Below are 18,608 nucleotides of genomic sequence, written 5' to 3'. Positions count from 1 at the left end.
GGCTTCCTATAACCTTCCTGGGCTAGTGAGTGCTGATGATATGCTTTAGCTGAGGTTGTAGGCCTCACGCATCCCGTATGGCTGTCTCAGGTCCAATGTCGTGCTTCACATTGTTGCAGAACCCTGTCTCCAGTTCCTGTTGGGCCAATGCCCCCTAACTGGCTCACGTGGGCAGCCTCACCCAGGACGTTCACAGGATGTACCTGCTCTTGTCACTCAGACTTCCGGTTCCCTCTTCACTGTCCCAACATCCCTGCAGCCGCAAGCTGGTATGCCTCAGACCCTCACACGTCTACAGCTGCATGCTCTACTCAGAAGCCCCTTCTCCATGGACTCAGTCGGTCCACAGACTGCGGTGTGCCCTCTGTCACCCACTTTACATCTCTGAGCTCAGATTCTGTTCGCTGGAGAGACCATAGCCGGCCCTGCCTCAGAGGCGCCGCCCACAGTGTTGAGAACCGAAATTAAATGTAAACTGACCTGTACACTTATTGTTTGAGGTTAGCGTGACCTTGATTTCAGAACCAGATAAGGACAGCACAAGAAAATAAACGGCAGCTCCGTTTCCAGTAAAATACTGGGTAACAGACCTGAACGGTGCTGGGCTGTTCAAGTAGGACAGATTAGAGGAATGCACAGAAAAATCAGTGTCATACACTGGAGAAACGATCAGCACCATAAAAATATTTTACCGAACGCAAAACAAATTATGTGTTAAAATTCCCAACAAATAAATGAATAAAAGCCCTAACAATGGAAGGGATCTCCCTAAAAGTGAGAGACTGTATATTCCAACAAAACCCTAGAGTCGTGGCACACATCACGGGAGAAAGTTTGATCCGTTCTCACTAAAGATCTGGAAGGAGACAAAGGCACCCACCTTTCCCCATGCTTCTGTAACATCAAGTTGGGAAGTCCTGGTTAATGCTGTTCAGCAGTTTTGGGGGAAAATAAATAAATAAAATCAAACAAAACGTTAAGGAAAAAAGAAGGGAAGCCGGTCTGGCTTTCCTTTGACATCACAATTCATCCCCCCCTTCCCCCGTCCACCGTCCAATGATAACCTCTTTGAGGCCAGAGATCAATGGCTGATGCATTTATTAGAATCCAGGACAGTCCCCGGTCGAGAATTGAGGGGAGATACTAGCTCATGAAAGGTTGTAAGATGCACCGGTGGGAAACGGCGGCAGCGCACTTGCTGGAGAGGTCATCTCGTATAACGTCTTCATCCACTTCGGGAGGCTGCACGCATTTCCCGGTGGTCTCTCCAGCCCGTAGCCCACGAGGACCCCTGCTCACCAGCCGCCTTCCTCACGCCCGCCAGCAGGTGGCGCTCGGCCTCCATCGGCCGGACCCCAAAGGGCGGCCTGGCTCCTGCGCGAAAAGTCCCGCCGAAAGGTGCCGCTTTTCCTCGAGGCTGCTGCCACTCTGGGTCCCGGTCCCAATGTTGCCAATGGTCCCCGGCTCCCAGGGACCGTGCCGGTGCTAAGCAGGGCCCAGCCCCGCCTGTTCGGCTGCCCCGGGAAAGGCAAGGAGCCCGTGCAGAAGACCGTTGGTCCAGGTCGGTCCCCTCACCTCTCTGGGCAGACCACGTGTGGGTTACCGCCTGCTGTCCCTGGAAAGACAGGACAGGGATGGGGTAACGGCCAACAGGTCCTCGTGCTTCCCTCCCCGCCCTCACTCCACGGGGACCCAGCCCATAGACACACCCTGGGCGGGCTGACGACAGGTGGCTCGGAGGTCAGGTGGCAGGTCTGAAGGGCGGCCTGCCCTGCAGCAGGATGACCTGCCGGTCCAGTCCAGGTGCAGTCAGAGCCCGCTTCCCTGGGGGTATGATTATCAACAACGATGGCCTTGGGCACTCTGCTTCTTCAAAGCGAGGGCTCACCTGCGGGTGGGGCTGGAGCCCCCAGCTGCCATAGGCCGCCCCCCACCCAGGGCCAGCGATGGATTCTGGGGGGGAGGGGGGAGGGTAGACTCGGTGGGGCCAACTGAACACCTGCTCACCTGGCCCTAAGAGAGTGGTCCAGGTGAAACCCCATCCCTGCCTGCCTTCCCCCTCAGACAGGATTTCCAGGACCTACTACCCCCACCCTCACACACCTAGGGCAGCCTCCTTCAATCTGAGAATATAATGTAAAGATATAGGTGCATGTGAATTTTTGAGAGATGTTATCTATAATAACTATCCATTTTAAAGCAGGGTCACATGTTGCCACATGAGGGCTGCCATAGCATAAGCACGCGGTTGTTGTCCCCTTCTCCCTCCTTTTCTTTTCTGGGAGGCCAGGGGTGCAGTCAAGGGTGAAGGGCGATCTAATAGCCACCTGTGCTGGAAAGTGGGCCAGGCCTAAGCCCTGCCTCCTGGAGCAGGCTGAGCTACAGGTGGAGGGGAAACAGGGGCAGCTGGGGCAAGAGCTCAAGGGCCTGGGATGGCTTAGTTCCCATGGCACAGTCAAGAGGAGCCAAATGATTCCGAGGGCTTCATGCCCATCCTCTAAATCAGAGGTCCCCAAACTTTTCACACAGGGGGCCAGTTCACTGTCCCACAGACTGTTGGAGGGCCACCACATACAGCGCTCCTCTCACTGAACACCAATGAAAGAAGTGCCCCTTCTCAAAGTGCGGCGGGGCCTGGTAAATGGCCTCAGGAGGCCGCCTGCTAAATCTTACTCCATTCTGAATTCTGTGGAGCCCCTTCTTTTCTGAGGAACATGCCCTTTCATTTACTCAGGAAGTGTCTGAACACCTAAGACAGGTATCCTGCCCTTCCAGACTCCAGGGTGATTTTGAATGAGCAAAGGCTTGGGGTCCGCTGCAACTGCAGCTCCTTCTAAGCGTGAAATCAGCGACAAGGCACAGAACTAATTTTCCCAGAGGGACTAAGAGAAACTTCTGCATATAACCTTCCTGGCAGTGACCACACATCCGAGAAGATCCTCTGCACACCAACTCCAAGACTTAGAGGGAGGAGGAAGGGGTGAAAGAGAAGGGGTTAAATAAAATGTAGAGAGAGACAGAGACAGAGAGAGAGAGAGAAAGAAAGAAATAGATCTGAAAAATCACCCAGAATTCAGATATTGAGTCCAGACATGTTTTATTATAGTCTTATACAGTCTACATGAATTTGAGCTTGTACTGATCTGGGTTCAGGTATAACACAGCATGATAAAAATCAAAGCACTGGTCTTCTGAAATCAAGCAGGCAATAACCATTCAATAAACACACTTGATTTATTTTGTATAAAAGGGTTAAGTTTACAGCTAAACTTTTATAAAAAGTTTAGTGTGAGTAAGTACATCATTACACTTTGTATGCAGAAATAGACATCTCTGCCACTATACAAGAAAACTCTAATTAAAGAGTTCACAAGGTTTCACTCAATATATATATATATATTTATATATAAATATATACACAGCATTCAGTAGGCTTGCGTCAAAAAGGTAATTTCTGACCAAAAGACTTCATTTAAGTAACTGAATACTGGATCCTTCTGGTAGTCACGCTCCACCTTTAAAAAAAAAGGCAAAGTCTGCTTAAATTGGGCAATTCCTTGTGATTTTAACGTTTTCGCTCCCCATGGTGGGAATAGTATATAAAGAAAACCTTCCAACTGCAGAAAGGACATTAAAAGTCTTTTTTTTTTTCTCCATAAATAACTAATATCACAGTCCAGGTCAGAAACACTCAGGGGAAGACGATCTGATCCTTCTTAGTTTTGCTTCCATTTTTTTTTTTTTTTTAAAAAAAGGTCCATCAACTTGTTGTCCTCCTTGTGAAATGGTCGAAAAATTAAGTTCCTGTAGATTTGTTGTGCAAAGGAAAAAAAAAAGTCACGGAACACCTGCAAAAGATTGCGAGAGAAAAGCAAGTTTAGGAGAATGCAACCTAAGGGCAGAGGCGGGCAGACTGGCGCCAGGAGGAAGCCACAGTTTGAACATTTAACCAAACACTCAAAAGATTGGGCAAACCCTGGCGTCCAGATGCAACGCTGTACACACTCAGGCTCGACAGCGCAAATTAAACATTAAAACAGCAGAGACTCCAGGGAAAAACTTCTCCAGCGCAATCTCCTATTTGGATCTCCAGCAGCAGAGCTTACAGGCGCCAGTCTGCTTCTTGTAACAATTATTTGATTGAAAACAGCCCTTTCGTTTAACAGATAGGGAAGTCGGATCCCACATCACAGGGGCTGGCTGAGGCACAGGGCAGCATTGCTCGCCTAGACGAATCCCACAGGGCTCAGTTTTGGGAAGCAGGGAGGATCCCTGTGGAATTTGTGGCGATAAGATGAATTATACGGAGGTTAGTACCTCATCCTACCAGAGCAACGGCAGAAGGCAGCCAGGACATTACATTCCAGACAGACGCCAATACACGCTTTTCCTTGGCCACCTTCATAGGAAGTTATTGGCTTTTTTTTTTTTTTTTTTTAAGGAAAATGTTCTGTGATCTTGAGTAACCAGAGGTAGAAAGTCCCTATATGCAGATAATGTACTACCCGTCATACATCTTAAGTATACATTCACTTTGCTAAATCAAAATTACCCGCACTACCCCCCCCAACACACACACACACACACACACACACACACACACACACGAAAAAATGCTCCAAGGGGCAGTTTAACCAACGGGAGCCACAAGCAAACACTCACCATTTATTCAGCCACAGAGTGCTTTGCTGTCATTTGACATGAACTCAGAAGCCTGCGAGAGGAGATAAAAGGCACACGATGTTAGAACATCTTAAGGAAAAAGGAGCTATTTTTAAAAGTAGTCCACCATATAGAACAAGTCCCACTAAAAACACGTTTACATTATAATGCAGATCAGAGATCGACAGGTCAGAACTTAACAGCAATTCCACGCAGGGCTCAATCCACAGCAGATTCGTAAGGACGTTCAAGTTATATTCGCTCGTCTGTGAAGTCACCGATCACAGCCGTCTGGACAATAGGGCTGGCTGCTAAAAGGCGGCCCAAGGCGATTGCCGGGGTTGGCGGCAGCGAGCGCCCCCCCTCCCCGGGAGCAGGTCTTACCTGCAAGGACAGGATGCTGATGTCCGTGTTTAGGGTGGTCAGCGGCGTCCTGGACGCCTGGCTCTGCCCGGGTCGCTGGTGGTGCAGGCTGACAATAGCCGGGTGCGAGTCCAGAGCGATCTGCAGGTCCAAGATGTAGTCGATGACGTGCTGCAGGATTTCCATCTTGCTCACCTTCTTGTTCTGCGGGATGCTGGGCACGAGCTCCTTGAGCTTGGAGTAGCAGTCGTTCATGTTGTAGAGCAGGCTCATCGGGTCGTCCACCGGGGTTTTGCTCCGGGAGATGCCCAGGCTGTGGTCCGAAAGACTGTTTTTCCTAACGGACCTCACTGGGCTGAAGGCTTTCATGGCTGACCACGGGGAAATGAAGGAGAGACCGGGAGAGAGCGCGGGCTGCCCTGGACCTCGGGTGGCCGCCGCCGCCGCTGCTGCTGCTACTGCTGCCGCCTCCGCCGCCTACAAACACCACAACACTAAACACCGGGCTCCGCTCAGAATGAAGCCGGGAGCGCGGCGGGGCGGCTTTTATCGGCATTCTCGGGCCAGCTTCCTTGCAATTTCATTGGAAGAAGGCGAGCGTCTATCAGGCCGGACGGGCAACCCTATTGGTGCGCGCGGGCGCGGGGCCAGAGCTTGGTTTTTCCGCATTTGCAGCCAATCGTCGCGGGGTAGGCGGGGCGGGCGCGAGCCCAGCTGGGGTGGTAAATAGAGTACAGTACACGCCGGGGCAGGAGGGGGAAGAGGGAGGAGTGAGAGGTACGGGGCCTGAGAGGAGGGAAGGACAGGGAAGAAGGGGAGAGAGGGGGGTTCATAAGAAAGGGTAGGGGAGGGGGAGTGCTCGGGAATGTATGCATCTAAATTCTAACCCCAGTGGTGAGGCGGGAGCCTAGCCCTATGTGCGGGGCGGGCGGACGACCCCTTGGAGCTCTCCGCAGCCGTGGAATCACAGCGCCCTGGGCAAGTGTGCGGCCCGCAGAGGGACAGCGACAGTTCACCCAGGCAGTGTCATCGCATACACAGCATTTCTACACAAAGGGGAAAATCCAAATAAGTTTGCTATTGACAAATGACAACGCAGAGTGAGTTCCATTTCTTTGTGGAAAAAATAACCCACGTGCGCGAAAGGCAGATTTAGTGTGGGATCTTGCAACCCCGAGCCACGCGCGTTTGGGGTGGGGTGTTGGGGGGAGGCGTTATTATAAACTCAGTAAGTTGTGTGCGTTAACCTTGCGGATCGCCTTGGAGCTCTGCAAAGCCGGACGCTCTTGGGGTGCGTTTTCTAGAAGGAGCAGAAAACTATTATAATAATCCTGCTAATTGGAAATCATTAATAAATATGTATTTTCCGATGGCTTTAGGCGACCCCTCTGTTTTGGTCATTCGACCCCCGCGCGGGGTCGCGACCCACAGGTTGAGAACCGCTGCATTAGGGTAATTTGTATGTTGAAACTGTATTTACATACATTGCCCTTGAGGCTGTGGGTCTGCCCCACAGCCTAGGTGGCAAAGTAATGTAATTAATTATGCACAAATAGTGATTTCGGGTGTCACATTCCAGCACCTACAGTACTTTCAAAGCTTTGTGATAGGTAGGTGTTCCTAGCCATTGACCGACATCGTGCACGCTATTAAAAAAAAATCTGTCATATATGAGGTTTGGAATCTTTTCAACACTAGTACTGAATACAGCTTCAGGATTTTTTTTCCCTGTAAATCTTTAAAAACTCATTTCTGGTGTCTAAATATAAAAAAAAGTTTGCAGCTCTTGATTGAAATACTTTTAGTTAATTCACACATAATTCTAGCTTAACTGAAGACCACAGTACCTAAATTAGCTGTGTATTTTGAAAATCACACTTGGCCCGAATACAATCAACCGGAAAATCTGAGAGCGATGCAATATTTGTAAGTGTTTTGTTTTCTGTTTTGCTCTCCACCTCCTTTGCATTTAAAAAGAGGAAGGGGCAGAACGGGAGAAAAAGCAAAGCTTAATAACGGGGAACTATTTGTTCCCCATTAATGATTAATTCCTCAGCTGGTGGGCCCGCCCTGTGCCTGCCTCAGGGCTTCTCTTTAGGGAGGCGGTGTGGGTGGTGCTTAGGTGGATGTCACTTTCAGAAAATCCAGCCACTTCATTTTGGAGGACGGAGGTGGATGGAAATTTCGTGACCAGCAGAGAAATCTACTGGCCCAGGGCCTGGCCCTGCAGATGCCGCCTGTGTCTCCGTTCCCACCAGGGTTCGATGAACAACCTCTCCTCCGATATGCAATCTGGAAATAATTTAATACCTGAGTCCCCTACAGCTCCAGGCTTTTTTTATGGACTTTGTGTGCATGTGTTTCTGTCACATACGTGCCACAGTGGAACAGATTTTGTTTTGACACTATTTTGGTTCATGATGTTATACTTTGACTATTTTACAATAATAGCCAATGTAAACAAACTTCTTTGGGATTCTCAAATTATTACTTGTCATTCTTGGACATTGCTGCTCTGAGATACTGTTGCATTCCTCGCTTTTCCCAAGGACAGTGTCTGTTCACATCCGTGCCAGCCTCGTTAGCCATCCCAACAGCGGGGCTCTGGGCTGGGTGGGAACACGAACGGTGCAGCGTGCCTTTACGACATACTTGCGGAGTTGATTAAAGCAGCGCCTTCTCCCGTGATCATTTTTGTACCCTGATGTAGTAAAATGGCTAAATATGGTGAAAGTTCTCTGGTGTTTCTTTCTTTAGCTGCCATGTCAGAGTCCAGTCAGCTTGATTGTGTTGAATTCGACTCCATTGGCAGGCTACCCAGTTGTACATTCATTTAAAGATCACTTTAAGCCTTATGAGGCTGTATAAGTTAATGATTAAAAAAAATAAAAGGCCTGAGTTACTGGTATGTCTGTCTGTCTCAGCTAGCCCCCAATACGGAATCACCTGTACAAATGATCTTTCCATGGGGGGATTAGTGCTGGTGGGGGCATTTTCCGGGTGGGTTACACCGCAGCGAAAGACTCGTCAATGGGTGCCTCTGCGGATTTGCATTTGAGGCCTCCAGAGTTCAAATGGTCTCAGCAGCAGAAAGGGCTCTGGATTGGCGAGATCCGTGGGTGGCGAGAGGGTGTGAAGGGCTGCCGGTGGGGTGTGTGTGTGTGTGTGTGTGTGTGTGGAGACACCGTCCCCCACTTAAAGCATCACACCAGAGCTGGAAGTCCCCCTGCCAGGCTACAGGGCCCTCTGTTTCCAGCCCAGGTCAGGCGGCGGCTCCCCAGCATGTCCAACTTGGCGCATTAATCAGAAGCAGCCCGGCCTGGCCCGGGCGCGCGCGCGCTGCAACGGGAGTCGGGCGGAGCCGGCGGTCGGGCGCCTCCAGGTCCTCCCTGCACATCTGGCCCGATTGGGAGCGCTCGCCTTTCTTCCCCCCTGGTTTTGTTCTCGCAGCTGTGTCCATTCCGCCCGTGACCCCTCGGATGATCCCTGACAGGTGATGAATTGGCGGCGGCGGCAGCGGCGGCAGCGCGCGCGGCCCGGCCGCGCCGGGGCCGGAGCCGGAGCCCCGGAGCAGACTCTCTGGCGCCAGGCGCGTGACGCCGCCCATTCACGCCGCCGGGCGGCCTTGTCCTCGCGGCGCCGCTCAGGCGGCTGCCATGGCAACCGCGCTGTCACTCAACGCGCGCGCCCAGCTGATCAATGCCTGCGAGGCCCGGCGGTCCCAGGCTCGCCCCAGCCGGGCCGCCCGGCCCGCGCGCACCTGCAACCGCCGCGCGTCTTAAGTTTCCAGCGATTTGGGGGAAAGGAAGGAAGGAGGATGCAGAGGAAAAGAAAAGGGGGGTCTGGGGGAGAAGAAGAAGAAAAAAAAGCAGGGAGAGGGAAAAGAAAGAACTCTTCCTTTTTGCCGAAGGAGGCATCATATGGCTTAGAGGTTGCCAAAGCGAAAGGTTTTACTTTAATTTTGTTTTTGCAACTGAGGTCTGCAGGGTGGGGCTGGCGCGAGGGAAGGGCGGACGGGCATAAGGGGACTGCCATAGCGGATGGCGAGATTTATTGATCGCTTTGGGTCCTAGGCAGGGGTGACTGTGATACTGGGCTCCTAAAAATACTTTGGAAAGACCCTCCCCACACACAGACACTACCCCCTGCCTTCCCCTTCGGGAGCCCTGGAGGTGCCCCTGAAAACCACCATCCTTTCCCGAACGGCACTCCTCTGACGGTGTGGCGGAAGCGGGTGTGTAGCGGACCGGGCACGCAGAACCTGCCCGCGAAGAACCAGTATCTGCTCCCTCATTACCATTACAAAGCGGGCCGACGTCTTAGCCCTTTTCTAAGGCCGCCTTTTTCCACCGAGACCATCAGGAGGTCAGAAACTTCCAAGGCAGCCCGCGGACGCAGACGCCGCCTCCGTCCTGGCTTTCTCTCTAGGGAAAGTTCCAGGGTCGGACCAGATGCCAACATTCCCGACAGTTCATGGCATCTGCATCCCTTGGGGGGGCTCCTCTGCAGTTAGGGTGTCAGCAGCAGTTATTTGTCGTGGGCCCTGGAGAGGCGTTCTTGATGGTGGATGTCCTCTGTTGGCCCTGAATCAGGGAGAAGGGCACGCCTGTTCTCGACTGTTATCTGGTGTCGCAGAGTCTGTTGTGGTTTTCTAGGAAACAGCATCTGGATTACATGAGGATTCAAGTTTTTTGCTTTCCTTGTTTATTTAATACCTTGGCAAGAGGGAGCCCTTACCCTGAAACCAGATAACCGAATTTGGGTTTAAAACAGCCTCAGATGGGGGGGGGGGCAAGGAGAGGGGAAGAACATGAGCAAAGCCACAAAAAGCAACCAAGGGGATGTTTATTTTTCTCCCTTTGGGTCTTTTGGAAAACCTGCCTAACCTCTCTAAGTCTTGTCGCGCATAGTTAATTGCACTAAACAAAACGCCTCCGATACCGCCAAGGCTTAGCAGTCCCGCAGCCCATGTCTTCAGTCCCTATCCTTTCGAAGATTCGCGAGGTTCTGCCTGCCCGGAACCTCAGCTGCACCTGGGAAAACGCGAGCGGAGTCCAACAGCTCAGCCGAACCCAGCTGCCTGCTCTCAGCCGAACCCAGCTGCTTGCTCTCGCCGTCTGACCTCCTGGGGAGATCGCCTTTCAGTTCCTCGCGTTCAAAGAAAGCAAAGTTTGGGAAGTTTGGCGGAGGGGCCCAGTTAATTACCAGCACGGCAAATATTTAGTTACAAATGCTGTGAAGTGCCCGGGTTTGTGGCTGTGTTTGGCTTTCACAAAGGATTTTCCTGGGACTTTTGTTCCGGTCACCAAAAAAAAAAAAAAATTTTTTTTAAAGAAAGAAAAAGAAAATTAACTTGAGCGAGAGATAACGTCTTGGAAAACAATCCTGGGCCGCCTGCGAGCTGGAGGGCGCGCGCGCGCGCGCGCGCGCGCGCGCGCGGGGGTGGAGGTTGGCGTCGCAGAGTCTGCACCACCCGGGCACGCGACTGGGGGTCGGCCCCCTGTCGGGATCCCAGGTCGCCGCGGAGTCCCCGGCAGCGGCTCCACAGCGCGCACTCCCGGGTCCCCGGGGACAACCGTCGTACTGGGGGAATCTGCGGCCGCCCTTCTCCCGCCAGCCAGCCACAAGGGCCGGCTTGTCCGGAATCAAGCTGCATCCTAATATTATAACGCAGCACCAAAAGCAGAACCCGAGGCCCTGGCTTGAGAGTCCTTAACAAGAAACACATTGTACTTTTTGGCCGAAACCACGTTTGCGCGCCGGCCTCGCGGATGCCATGCGCCAAGTCCATGACTTCAGTTGGGAGGAACCTTCCCTCCCTGCACCACGTGCGCGCCCGCCACCCCGCTGGGCCTAGCGCCCTGTCTGGCAGCCTGCTGGGTGCGGAGGTGCGCAGGACAGGGCAGGGTTCGCGGGTGGGTGGCCGGGCGTTCCATGGACATGGTGGTCTGCGATGGCCGATGGCCGCGCGGGAATTCTAATTACTAATTGCCCTCTTGGGTGGGCTGGTGGAGAGACTTGTTTTTAAAATAGTTTGACACCTTTCTCTTTCCCCTACCCAAGTCTCTGAGGCTTTCACTTCAAGATTCTGCCCTCGGGTGCACCCACACCCACACCCACACCCACCCATCTCCCTCCCAGTTAGAGAGAACTCTGTAAAGGCGTCTCACACCCTCTGAAGCCAGGGGCCCTCTCCGTTTCAGTGCAGGGGCTGACCATCTGCTCCTCACTGGAGGAAAGGCTGTGGGAATTAAGCTGTATATTTTATTTCAACCATGCCTGCTTTCCCCAGAGTCTGTGTGTGAAGAACCCAGAGGCATTCCATTTCAAAAGAAGAAAAGAGCAACACGGTGGCGCTCTTTATGGGTAGGTTAAACATTCAGGTTAGGTTAAGAATAACCATTTACAAGCCTGCTCACAGCTCACCTAGCTTGCTCTTCACTATAACCCCCCCCCCCCCCAATTTGGGAACTCCAGGAGCTGTCCCCATCCTAGAGCAGAAGGAACTGAGGCACAGGCCAATGACAGATTCCTCTTGTGGCCCACACTCCCTAGGAAAAATGCCCTGTGGAGGGAGGATGCAGGGCTGTGTGACCTTCACCCCAGGCAGGGGATTGATTACTTTTTTATTTTGAAATTTGTTCCAGTCCTGCAGGCTGGATTGCCTAGAACCAGGAATTTGTAAAACACTTTGTTCTCACCTTCCTCAGAGTTCACATTGAGCCACTGAGTTTGACCCTTTATTAACAAAAGGTCAACTGAGATCTGAGGACTTTGGAAACCTTAGTGTTGGTGAGCATCCCCTTTCCACACCGAGGTCTGGTGCCTCCTTCTAGAAATTCTGATTCAGGAGGCAGCCTTTTGGACAACCTCCTGAGGAGATGCTGGTGCCATAGTACAGGAGTCACACTTGGAGAAGCTCAGTCCCCCAAGCAGTGGCTATCATTGTCCACTGGTTAAGAATGAACCATCTTGGACCCTATGAGAACCCAGACATTTGTTTCTAGAAAACTCAAGAGGACAAGGACAGCTTATTATATTTATCCCCAATTTCCCTTTTTCTTTCTTCCTGCTGTTTCAGTACTCTTTGGCCACTTTCTTTTCTGTATCAAGATCATCCTTTAGATATTCTTTTAGGGTAGGTGGGCTGTTGACAAGTTCTCTTCATTTCCGTGCATCTGAGAAAGTTTTGTTTCCCCTTTGACTCCTGAAGGCTGTTTTTGCTGGATCTAGAATTCTGGGTTGGCATTTCTTTTCTTTTAGCTTTTGATGTGTTGTGCCATTTCCTTTGGCCACCATGGCTTCTGATGGGAAGTCTGCTGAAGTCTCCTGCTGGAGGTGGAGGGCTCTTACCTCTGGATGGCATTGAGTGTCCCGCCTTGTCACTGTGCCTTCTCTAAGACCACTTGGTAGGGAAGGAGGGCCCTGCCTTGTTACCGCTGGGCCCTTGCATTTTCCTTTCTGGTTAAGGTCCTTATTCTTTCTCTGTTTATTTTATCTTCAGTTTTCAGAAATTTGCCTTTGATGTATTGTGGCATGAGTTTCTTTGTGTTTTTCCACTTTGGGGTTCTCCCAATGTTTAGACCCTGTAGGTTTAAGTCTTTTTCCAAATTTGGAAAATTTTCAGCCATTAATTTATTCACACACCTTTTCAGTCCATTCTCTCTCTTTTTTCCCTCTCCTTTCAGGATCTTGATGACAAAGAATGCTACCTCTTTTGTTATAGTCTCAACAGGCTCTGCTCATTATTTCTTTAAAGTTTACTTTCTGTTGTTCAGATAAGCTAGCTTCTATTGTTCTGTCTTCAAGTTCATGGATTCTCTCCTCTGTCCTCTCCATTTTGATTTTGAGCCCATCCAGTGAGTTTTCTGTTTGTTTGTTTTGGCTATTGTGTTTTTTCAGTTCTAAAATCTTCATTAGATTTTTCTCTATGTCTTCTTTTTCTTTGCTGAAATTTTCTTCTGTGGTTTGAGCATGTTCATAATTGTTCACTGAAAGACTTCTTTTGCTAGCTGCTATAAAAATCCTTACTAGTTAATTCCAACTTTATGTCAACTTGTTGTTGGCAGCTGGTGGTTGTCTTTTCTCATGCAAGTTGTGCTTTTCCTAGTTCTTGGTGTGACATGACAAGGGATTTTTGATTTAGACCTGGACAAGTTGAGTGCTATGTTATGAGAATCTGGGTCTTATTTAAATCTTCTGTTAGAGAAAGCCTCTGTTGAAACCACCCAGGCTAAGAGGGGGAGAGGTGCTTCCTTACTGCTCCCCATGTGACCTCTGCAGAAATTGTGGAGGTGGAGGGCTCTTACCTCTGGATGGCATTGAGTGTCCCGCCTTGTCACTGTGCCTTCTCTAAGACCACTTGGTAGGGAAGGAGGGCCCTGCCTTGTTACCGCTGGGTGAGGGTGGAAGTGCTGGCTCCTAGGTGACCTTGCCAACACCAATGAAGGGTCCATTGACTGTGAGCAGAGAAAAGTGCCTCTGTTCCCCATCCCACCTCTCTGAGACCATCTTATTGTAGAGGGAAGCTGAGACGAGGCCCTGTCGTGACTGCAGGGTGAGGCGGGAAGTGTAAGCTCTCCATGAGGCCTTTGCTAATGGAGGTGGGGTTAGTGCCACAGTTTTCTCTGTGGTGCTTGGTTAGGATGGTCATTGTCTATGGTGTTTTGTCTGATCAGGCTGCCTCTTTCCTGGTCCCCTGACTGTGTCCATTGGTGTTTCTGGGTGCAGTGTCTCCAAGACCAGGTCCAAGATCTATGAGGCACAAAGAAAACCCAGAGAAAATTCACCATGGTGTTCCTCGGGCCCCACAGCCACTAGCCACTCTGCCTCTTCTCCCTTCTAGAGTCTTCTGCTGCCAGTTTTACACCTAACGCTCAGGGTTTTTTAGCTTTGTCTAGCAGGAGGAAGAGAAGTACATCTATCCATCTTGTCCAGACCTGGATGTTTTTCTATGTTCATTGTTAAAACAGAAAACAGAGAGTGGTGACACTTGTTTAAGGAAAATGATTCACATTTCTATATTTTGAATTTGCATAGCACATTCTCATAGATCTCATTTCATGAAGTCATGGATGTTAAAGAATATTACTTAACTGTTATCTTAGCAAGCCCCCACTGGCCCTGCCAGCCCGAGTGTAGAGGCCTTGTTAGGTCTCACTGTGGGATCCCTGGCTTAGACGAGGGTTATTCTCACCTTTGACTGAAAGGGTTTGTTAGCGTTCCTCTAGGCCAGGTTTGATTCATGCCACTAGCAGCTTTCGGGGTCTTTCTGCAGAGGGGAGCAGAGGAGGACTCCCCCCCACCCCAAGGGCCGGGTCCCACTTGTCTCTGCTGCCTGCTCTTCTGCCATCACACCATGACAGGGCCCACTCATGGCCAAGCAGCCTATGCAGTGGCACTCAGGAAGGGTGCCACGTCGTAGGGAGGGGGCTTTGGTGCTTCCGTCTTACAGAGGACCCTTGAATTATGCAGAAAGCAGAGCAGACTGGGCGTAGGAGGGGAAATGTAGAAATCTTGTATTTGGGTGTCTTCCCGGGGAGGAACTGTCACTCGAAAGCCCAGTAAAGGGGGTTGGTTCCTTGGCATAGAGAGCATGCTGTGCGTTCATATAATTATCCCTGAACAAAAGCAAGAGGAAACATGCAGGAAGCTATTTCCATAGTTCTGTTATTAACGTTTACGTGAATTAATGAACATGCAAACAGAGCTGATGAAAACATGTCAGTAGTAAAACAACAAAGGTAGTTCTAAAGGGAGATGTCACCGGCTTATGAGCAATCAGATCTTACCGCAGCTGGGTGAGAAGACAGGATTTCCAAGCTCAGAAATTGCAGCCAGTGTGAATGGAGGCACAGATGAAATAGAGCTCTAGAATTAGGCCTGTGTGTGTGCATCTGTGCATCCATCCATCCATTCTTCCATCCATCATCCACCCATCCACCCATTTATCCATCCATTTATCCATCCATCCATCCATCCATCCATCCATCCATCCATCCATCCAAGAAATAGTTACTGAACACCTACTATGCCCCAAACCCTCTTCTAGGAACTTAGGAATCATCAGTGAATAAAAATCATAAAAAATTCCTGCCCACCAGGATGCTACATTCTGATGGGGAGAGACAAAGAAACAAACTTGGTGAGTGACTCAAATGAGTTACTAGGTGACGAGGAAGGCTATGGCGATAAAGCTGGAGAGGAAGGGGCAGTGTGCGGAGCAAGGGTGGTGACGGTTTTAAATAGGGTGGTCCTGGTAGGCTGCATTGAGAAGGTGACATCTGAGCAGAGACTTGAAGAAAGTGCATCTCCCTGCTCACCCTGCTGGGGACATGAGGACAGTCAGTGCATGAGGCAGGGTCAGGCAGGCATTGGGCCCACCTGTGGGTGGGCACTTAACCCTCACGACTGCCAAGGGTAGCGGCTACAGATTCAAAGGGCTCCATTTTTGGGGAGGAAGAAGCTGAGACTCAGAGAGGTTAAGTAACAAGTTGGAGGTCACAGAGCCACTAAATGTCAGGATCTGGGAGCAAAGCTGGGGATGGAGGATCCATTCTCTGCTCCTTGGAGTCATGTATGGGGACAACAGTGAGGAAAGTTATCCTCAAGTGGAGCAGAGCGACAGAAACCCAAGGACAGTGTTTCTGTGTCTGCTCAGGAACTGATGGTCACCTGGACTGCGCTGGGACGTTGCTGTTTTATTCTTGCAAGCACTGCTGGCCGAAACCTGGCTAGAACAATCTGGAAGCTCCTTGAAAATGTGGGTTTGTAGACCCCTAGCCCTGCCTGTCCCCTATGAATCTGGCGGTGAGGTGAGGAATAGGGCCAAGGACTTGACGTTTTTCACAGGATTCCTGAGCTGTCCAGGGAGCATGCCTTAAGAAACGCTCCCCAGCTCCCCAGGCCCCTGTGCCTTTTAGCAGAGGTGGAAATCTGACAACAGAACCTGCCTTTTAGACAAGACTCCCCCCCCCCCCCGCCCCAGTGATTCTAACGACCACGTGGTGATTGGAAGTGGCCATTTTCTCAGGCAGTGGAGGCTTTGACTTTTGGGGACGTTGTAGGAACCACAAGAATGAGCCACTTCAGCTTTCCTCACGGACCATTTAAAAACATAATTACTTATCATCAGAATAAAAGAGTTCGTTCACTCTCAAATGGAAGCTGCACAACGGAGAGATCAAGGACAAATTTCTAAAGCAACCAGATTTAAGCAACCGTTGCATTTTGATGGTCGTGAGGTTCTGCTTTTCATTTTCATTGGGTAGAGTGAGTGTCCCTAGTCCCGTCCACCTCTCTGGCTCCCATTACGCTCCTCTCCTCTGTTGGGGAAAGTTCTAGTAAACGCAGATCAACATGACCTTATGTTTTGTAAGAGCAGCAGTGGTTCCCCGTCTGTGGATTCTCGGCCTGCCTGTTCAGCTCTGCCATCCACCTTCCATCCTTGGTCTCTCCGGCCCTGGCCTGTGTCTGCCTCGGCTGGTTTCGACGACTGCCCTCCCCCACCCCCACCACACCCAGTATTTCTCCGGGTGACTGACTCAACGTGACTTAGCAACCTGACTTTTTAGGGGAGCCAGGATAGTCTGCCACACAATATGGTAACATTCACATTGTTTAGCCAAATCATTGTTAATGAAACATACCAGGGGAAAAAGAAAAAAAAAAGAGGCCTAGATGTGCTCACAGCCAAATCGGAGAGATCAACTCAGGGGTGCAGAGAACGAGTGTGAAAAAGCCACTGTCTCCCTGGGGCCAGCAGCAATAACATGCTTCCGAGTGGAGAGGGACTGATGGGCTGTCCCCTCCTCAGTTTAAAAGATAAAACAGCCGGCCAAGAAGATGCTGGCTCAGATGGTTAGATGTCATGACCACCATGACTATATCCGCTTTATTTATTTTTTTGAGAGGGGAGGTACAGTTATTCCAGATTTTTAAGCCTGGGGACTCTTTGCCTGCTTGTCTCTCTAAGTGGCCTGAAGTGTGGCTCTTTGAATAGGACAGTGCAGCCCCTGACACTTGGCAGTCTCTGCGGATGGGATTTGAATGCCATGAGTCCTGTGGGGAGGGCTACCCTCCCTGCAGAAAGGAAGAAAAGCCCATGCAAGCACCCTTCCTCCCTTCCCCCAGACTTTCTGGGGTCACTGTGTCAAGCCGTCAGTTACAGAGCAGCTTTGAAGCAGCTGGTTTGGGCCAGCCTCCTGGTCCCGGGATGGCTTCTCGGTATTTGGTGCTCACGTGACCACAGGCACCAGATTCCTGGCCTTTTAGAGTTGGGTGTTTTCTGCAGCTGAAGTAGCTTGGTATGCTGCAGAAAGCGTGTTTGCTTTTTAGGTCATAAACTGGAGCTGGAAGACCGAGCGAGGTTTTATTTCTTTGCTTTAATGTCTCATCTTTGTGCTGCACATGGGGAGTGTCTGGGAGTAAGGACGGAGAGCCAGAGATTGCTGGTGGAGAGGTTTTTGCAAACGTCTAACTTGCCTTGTGGGGGTGGTACTCAGGGATCCGTCCAGGTCCGGGTTTGTCATGGAGGGTGAGGTGGCCTTCACAGGTTCTCAGTAAAGCACCTAACACCCTCCGGAATGTTCTAGTATAATAAGCTCTTAAGGGCAGGGCCTCCTCCCACTTTGCAGTGCCGGAGTCCCAGGACCTACAACAGTGCCTGGCGCACGGGAAGGAAGGAAGGACAGAGCCTTCTACAAGTCAGCTGTAATGACAGGTTCTCTACATCAAAGTTGATTCACTGATTCTCCTATAAAAATAAAATAATTGGTGTCTCCAGTTGCCCCTGAATCAGCGGGAACGGGGAGATGGGGAGGTCTGTGTGTACACTGGAGAATGTTTGGCTGAGCAAGGCATCCCAACAGGGCGTTGAAGAGCTTGGCACCCACACACCAAGTGCAAGACACCCTAGCCTAAACACAGGCTTGTGTAATGGTTGACGAATGGATTTTGACCATTGGGGACGAGTACCAAATGGAATGTTGATCTGGGAGGGGTCAAGAGCAAACTAGCAATTGATTGCTTTAAAAAAAAAAAGGTGATACTCACGTGGTCTGAGTTTCGTTTTGCTGCTTAATTTTTAACTGGTAGCAGCTCCTCTGAGTTTGCTTCTTTGGTTTCTGCCCTGTTCTTGGGCAAAGGGGAACTTTGCTCTCAACGTCTGCCCACCGCAGCACATGCTGAGAGATGAGAAACGGAGTGGGGCCCAGCCTCTGCTGCCCTCAGGGAACTCACAAACAAGGCCGCACAGGTGGACAGACACATGTGTGACACACACACCTAGCCTGCCCCCCAACAGGAGACGGTCGTGGGTAAGAGACTCGTGATCCCTGCGCAGGCATCCTGGACATTCTAGGAGATGGAGAGACCTGGACGCATGGGCTTCTTTCTCTGGAATGAAGGCTGACGTCAGATCTTGATGGACTTTTTTGGACACAGGGCTTCTACCTTGACAAGACTCTACCCTGGGCGTGAGAGAGCCCATGTCCAGACACCAAGTGGCTGGCTATGTGGTACCTAGACGGTAGGAGGTTTGAGTGGGGTTACACACATGGCCACCCTGGACTTGGTCGTACTCA

The 18,608-nt window shown here is 50.7% G+C and overlaps 1 protein-coding gene across 1 annotated transcript; it reads right to left on the bottom strand.

Annotated features, from left to right (window-relative positions):
* Window positions 1–3,080: 3,080 nt before the first annotated feature.
* On the bottom strand, window positions 3,081–5,543 carry ID2 (inhibitor of DNA binding 2). Its single transcript, XM_066236862.1, has 3 exons — window positions 5,047–5,543; window positions 4,663–4,714; window positions 3,081–3,848 (listed from the first exon to the last, which is right to left on the bottom strand). Exons 1-2 carry the CDS (start codon window positions 5,392–5,394, stop codon window positions 4,670–4,672), a joined length of 393 nt encoding a protein of 130 aa, XP_066092959.1. The 5' UTR covers window positions 5,395–5,543; the 3' UTR covers window positions 3,081–3,848; window positions 4,663–4,669.
* Window positions 5,544–18,608: the final 13,065 nt, after the last annotated feature.

The sequence above is a fragment of the Saccopteryx bilineata genome, chromosome 6 (assembly GCF_036850765.1).
Source record: "Saccopteryx bilineata isolate mSacBil1 chromosome 6, mSacBil1_pri_phased_curated, whole genome shotgun sequence".
NCBI classification, from domain to species: Eukaryota; Metazoa; Chordata; class Mammalia; order Chiroptera; family Emballonuridae; genus Saccopteryx; species Saccopteryx bilineata.
The sequence above is the reverse complement of the archived record's forward strand: the minus strand, read 5'-3'. Positions and strand labels throughout refer to the sequence as shown.

What these genes read in the sequence shown, in the direction of transcription:
- ID2 (XM_066236862.1), bottom strand. Translation starts at nt 5,394, where the DNA reads ATGAAAGCCTTCAGCCCAGTGAGGTCCGTTAGGAAAAACAGTCTTTCG. An exon ending in TCAGCATCCTGTCCTTGCAG is followed by an intron (nt 4,715 to 5,046) that starts GTAAGACCTGCT and finishes CTCCTCTCGCAG; the next exon opens with GCTTCTGAGTTCATGTCAAA.